This window comes from Plodia interpunctella, chromosome 8 (genome assembly GCF_027563975.2).
Source record: "Plodia interpunctella isolate USDA-ARS_2022_Savannah chromosome 8, ilPloInte3.2, whole genome shotgun sequence".
Taxonomy (NCBI): Eukaryota; Metazoa; Arthropoda; class Insecta; order Lepidoptera; family Pyralidae; genus Plodia; species Plodia interpunctella.
In genome coordinates this window covers 7,256,755-7,262,633 of record NC_071301.1, presented here as the reverse complement: position 1 = coordinate 7,262,633, position 5,879 = coordinate 7,256,755, and the positions used below count along the sequence as shown (strand labels likewise).

At 35.5% G+C, this 5,879-nt stretch overlaps 1 protein-coding gene across 1 annotated transcript; it reads right to left on the bottom strand.

The window, feature by feature from the left end:
* Positions 1-360: 360 nt before the first annotated feature.
* On the bottom strand, positions 361-5,418 carry LOC128671967 (toll-like receptor 6). Its single transcript, XM_053748824.1, has one exon. The coding sequence runs from the start codon at positions 5,231-5,233 to the stop codon at positions 1,205-1,207; it is 4,029 nt and encodes a 1,342-aa protein (XP_053604799.1). The 5' UTR covers positions 5,234-5,418; the 3' UTR covers positions 361-1,204.
* Positions 5,419-5,879: the final 461 nt, after the last annotated feature.

Below are 5,879 nucleotides of genomic sequence, written 5' to 3'. Positions count from 1 at the left end.
TAGGGTAACAGGGTAACATGTGCAACAAAAGTATTTCTATTTAACTGGGTATATGTATGTAATATTGAAGTATATTCATGCACAATACCTACTTCAATTAGTTGATCAAAAAGTAATATTATATGTATTTACTCAGAAATATTTTTTTTATTATAATAAATAAAAAATAATATTTCTGAGTATTTATTTCTGAATATTTTTTTTTATTATAATAAATTTAAAAAAATCTGAGTAAGTACATATAATATTACTTTTTGATCTTTTCACGCAAAATCTATCGTTTTCATAAAATTAATGAAATTACCAAGAGGTGTATGTGTAATATAGAAAAGTTAGGATACGGAAATAAAAAATTAAAACTATTTTGATAATATTCTTTTATTTTCTTTTAAATATTACGTAACATTTGACAATGATAATATTATTTAATTACACAAGCTACTAAGTTAATGACATTTAATTTACATCGAATATGTTCTAAACTACAACACTATTTGGCAGGTTAGGTAAATAAAATATCATTAACTATGTAGCCAGAACTATCTACAGTATTAACATTAATCAATTCCTAACTAATGACTAGGCCCTATTTCTATACAAGGATATATTTACAGAATATACATTTAAAATATTTCCTGACAAAATATTTGGTAACAGTGAGATAATATACTATACGAAAATACTTACATATGTTTGCTTTCCATATACTGGCTATCATTCTTAAATTATACAATGCATCAGTCTTAATATACAACAATCTACGTAAATCTATTTTGTTGTTAATACGCTTTTTACAATTTATAAATAACAGTACATTTTATAAGGCTCCAGTCTACATAGATACGTTAAGACATTATTTGACAACAGTCTCTTCAAATAACTTACATAATTATATTACTTTACAAAGGAACAAGTGTACCTACAGTTACAAAATTTGGCCAAAAGATCAGTGACACTGTATATTCATTCGCTTCCGGCCGATAATAAGGCATATTAGTATTATAATATATACAAAGAAAGGAACTTGCATGCTCCAGAAATTATCCTTTGATTTTTTACAGAAACAAAAGGACAACGATTTTTTTTAATTATCACGAATCAGTAAGGCAAGGCGAACATAAAATATTGCCTACACATGTGCTTGGAATGTGTCGTTCCATTAACAAATATCTTTCATAGATAAAAATAGATTTGAACTGCCTTATCATCTGTGAGCTGGATGGGTTTGAGGCAAGCCCTCGTGCACAGATGACCGTGGTTGTAAGTACCCTTGGTCGTCGAGCATGGAAGGGGAATGAGCTACGGGATGTTTACGAAGCGTATTAGGAGGCCTTGGCCTACCGCCATATGGCTGCTCGTAGTTTTGAGTGTCAATTGAAATGTAGCTATGATGTGGGTTATCACAGTCCTGAAGCTGACTCGTCAATGTCGTATTAGTTAACATCGACGTATCATCTTCGACGGTGATACCAACATTAGCAGTAGTGGGAGTCTGAGGGGGAATAGCATCGTATTTATACCAATGCTCGGGCGCGGTCGGCGATGCTGTGTAACGAGATGGATGCCTCCTCCCATTTGGACCGACGCCATGATTGTAATTCATAGTGTCTTTGTTCCATTGTAAGTTAGAAATGTCAGGCATGACAAACCTTATTTTCTCCCAAAACTTCTTTTCACCCCACAAAAGAACGTTGCATGTTTTTAAATAGTTTTGGAAGTCAACGTCTAAATTTAATGCACTTACATCCGTTGTTAAAATAAACACAACTCTATGCCGTCTGATAGAAGGGTGAATAGAAGTTATTATATGCTTGAGAGCTGATTTAAATAAAATTTTAGACCATTCATTCTGTAAAAAGTTAAAAGATACAAATACAAGGATTCGTTTTGAAGATTCAGCAGCATTTGTGATTTGGTCCAATAGATAATTTTCATGCACATGTTGCATGTCCCTGTAATGGAAACACATTGTATAACCTGAATGTTCCATTTCAGGGGCAACAACCTTAGATACAAAGTCGTCATCTAATAAACTATACACCGCATATCCATCATACAAACGGTCTCTATCAAGTTCACTTTCCTGAATCGAAGCACTTTTGAACAGTCTTACTCCGTATTTAGAATGAGCCCACAAACGCACATTTTGTCTAAACGAGAAAGCTAAGGCACCAAACAGTAAAATTAAAATTACACTGATCAAGACTACAGCTAAAAGTGGTACAAAGTTCAGTTTAATTGTGCTCACTTCATCATATTGGTATGGTTGGTTTTCGGTAGGGATAGTATTGTCCATCACACTAGATTCACGACACTTGTCAATCACATCAAACACAGTAAGATTCGAAATAAGTCCATTTTCATCAGCACAAAACATTTCCACTGGATCTTCATAATATTTCTTAAACCAATTTTGAAGCAACAGCACGTTATCACAATTGCAGGTAAAAATATTTCCTTCTACGTTGACGTTTTCAAGATGAATAATATGGGCCAACTTTTTGTCTAAGTCAAGCATCTTATTTCCTTGTAAATGCACAACTCTCAAAGCAGATAAATTCTCAAAAGTCTTGTTTGAGACACTTGTCAAAAGGTTATCATTCAAGTATAACTCTCTCAAGTGCCTTGTTTGTGAGAATTCACCACCAGCTAACTCTGTCAAGTGATTATTTTCAAGGTGAAGTACTGTTAACGAATGTAGTCCGTTAAACGTGTCATTATCTATAGTTTCTATCTTGCTGTTATTGAGATAGAGCTTGTGCAATTTCTTTTTGCCGATGAATAAGTGGCTGTTAAGTGAGCTAAAGTCATTACCATCAAGATACAATTCCGTAGCGTCCATTGGTATTTTTTCTGGTATCTCAGTATAACCAACATTTGAGCAATCAATCACATTGGAGTTCCAGTTACTATCGTGGAAACATGAACATCCCTCAGGACATGTCATTTTACAATCACATGCTTCAAAGTCACAACAGAAGCAGCTCGATGAGCAATGTGTTTCATAGGAACATAGAAATTGAGTTTCCGGAACATCCATCAAATTAGCCTTTCCGCCGTATTTATTGTTTACCACTTCACAAGTAACGGAATCCAAATCAACGAACCTGGGATATTGTCTCATATGATTCCATAAATTAATTTTTTGCAACCAAATCATGTGACAGTTGCAAACGAATGGATTATTCCCAATGAAGAATGTAGGTAATAACCTACTTTTTGGAATATGGGGCAGAGTAAACGCTGATAGTTCAACAGTTCTCAATTTATTATCCGTCACGACGACCTTTTCTAACTTCTTTTTTTGTAAAAATGTACCTGGCTGAATCGTGTGAATTTTGTTGTTATTTAAGAAAAGGATCTCTATTGAATCAGGTATCGATCTTTCATCTATATTTTCAATCGCATTGAAACTTACGTCAAGCATACGAATGTTTTGTTCGGTATTGTATTCGTTTTCCAATTTTGTTATATCGTTGCTGTGAAGATCCAACCATTCAAGACTCTCTGGCATGTAACTAAAGTCAAAATAGATAAGTTTGTTATCAGAAATATTGAGCCAACCAAGAGTATTAAGTTTATTAAAAACTCCTCGAATATCTGTTAGTTTATTGCCATCTAATCGGATAGCTTTTAAAGTTGGATTTGAAAGAAAAGCGTCTTGCTCTATGGTCTCAATTTTATTCGATGCCAAGTTGAGAACTTGTAGTGATGGCAATGTACTGAAGGTATCTTTAGGAACACTGGTAATATGATTGTCAACAAGTCTCAGTCCATAGAGTTCTTCTAAACCTTCGAATGAAGTATTGGATACCTTAGAGATATTATTTTTCCCAATATCGAGTGTTTTCAAAAACCGCAATCGTCTTATGCCATCCGGAACCATATTCAAATTATTACCATTTAGGCCTAGATCCTGCAAGTATGTTATATTTTCGAAACAGCGTTCATGAATGGTAGAAATTTGATTATTGTCCAAGTAGAGCTGACTCAATACAAAAAGATTTGAAAATAAATGCTCATTCAGAACTTTTATTCTGTTATCCGAAATTGAGAGTTGATGAAGATTTTTCAGTTCTGCAAAAGCACCATTTGATATGATTTCTATAGCATTGTTGTCCAAATTTAAAACTTGCAAGTTGTTCAAATCTTGAAATGACTTAGGATCCAGGCGAGTCAATGCATTGTTGGATAAGTTCAGAATAACTAATCTTATTAAACCAGCAAAAGTATCTCTATTAACCCAGTCGTTTGTCAGGTAATTTCTTGATAAATCCAATTTCTCCATTTGATCAAGCCCTTCTAATAATCCGGGAGCCAACACGGAAAGTGAATTGTTCGCTAATGAGATCTCCTTTATAACTCTCGACGATTGAAATAGTTCTGGAGGGACAGCGACTAACTTATTTCCCGACAAGTTCAAGATTTTTAATGAATTCAAGCCGACAAAGGCTCTATCTCCTATTTCATTAATTAAGTTGTTCTGAATATTCAACACTTCTAAAGATCTCAGGCTTGAAAGTCCGTTGTCGGGAAGACGAAGAATGTTATTATGCGACAAGTCTAGCATTTTTAATCCAGTATTGCAGGATTTACCTGGCGCAATAGGTCCTTTGCCCCAGTCTGAAAACCCAATTTCCGATATGTCTTGAATTCTGTTATTTGTCAAATTAAGTGATTCCAAGCTAAAGAGTGGACAGAAAACTTCTGATGGCAACATGTAAATATTATTGTCGCCTAAATCAAGCGTACGCAATTCCATCAATCCACGAAAACTCTCAGCATGAAACTCCATTGTCATTGCAGGCCAATCCGTATTGTAGGAGCGTAGAGTCAAACTAGTTAAATCACGAAGCGGAGACAATACAGTAGCCGGCACGTAACGTATTTTGCAGAATTCCACGCGCAAGTCTTCCAGTTTTCTCAGTTGTCCCAAGAAACTGCCGGTATTCATGTGTAAAGAACTCTCGAAGAAAAGTAAATCAGTGCAAGTTAACTTTAACTTGTTGATATTGTACGCCTGCGCAGTAGTAATATTTTTAAACAAAAAGTCTGCTGATCCGATGGTTTTGATGTTACACGTGAGAAAGTTAGATTCACTCAACTTTGCGTCCGAATAGTCCCACTGACAGCCGCTGGGGGCGGGCGGCGCTGAGCGTGCGCGCGCACCAGCCACCACAACCAAAAACATCCAAACTTTTAACGAAATCATTTCGTATAACTTTTTTGTCATTTTTTCACTATAAAATTGTTCATTTGTCACTTATATCATCACTTGAAGTCCGTGAAGAAACTTTGATTCACTTAACAGTCAATGTTCTAAAGTCTATGTTGTTGTATGCACTTCGGTTTATAGCGAATGTAAACATAGAGTACGGGTCCGCGGCAAAACTTTTGACGCAGCCATGCTCCCCTGCGGTCGGGCGGTAACTGACCTACGTAAGTTTGAACGAACGAAAGCCGCATGGGTGTCGGGCAAGGGGGGGGGGAGTGGTCGCGGGGCAAGGGGGCCACAATGACGGGTGGGACCCGCTCTGCATCGGCTCACAACAGATGGCACGCGTGTTTTATGAATACTCAAAAATATTGGTTTTATGCAGCAGCATGCTGCGTAGAAGACTTATTGCGTGATGTTTGGTTGCACCTACTCAAGTTTCATCTCAAAGGAGGTCTGATTTGAGTCAGATACGAAACAGTAGCACTGGTTACAATAATTATTTTTACGCACTTAACTTTTAATAAAAACTAACATACTACGTATTTTACTAGATCTCTTAACTATTTCTTCTATCGTACTTGTTTTTTTATACAACAGTTTAGTTTAACACTTTATTTGTATAGTTAATTTTAATTTCATTAATAAAAACAGCAATGTAAAA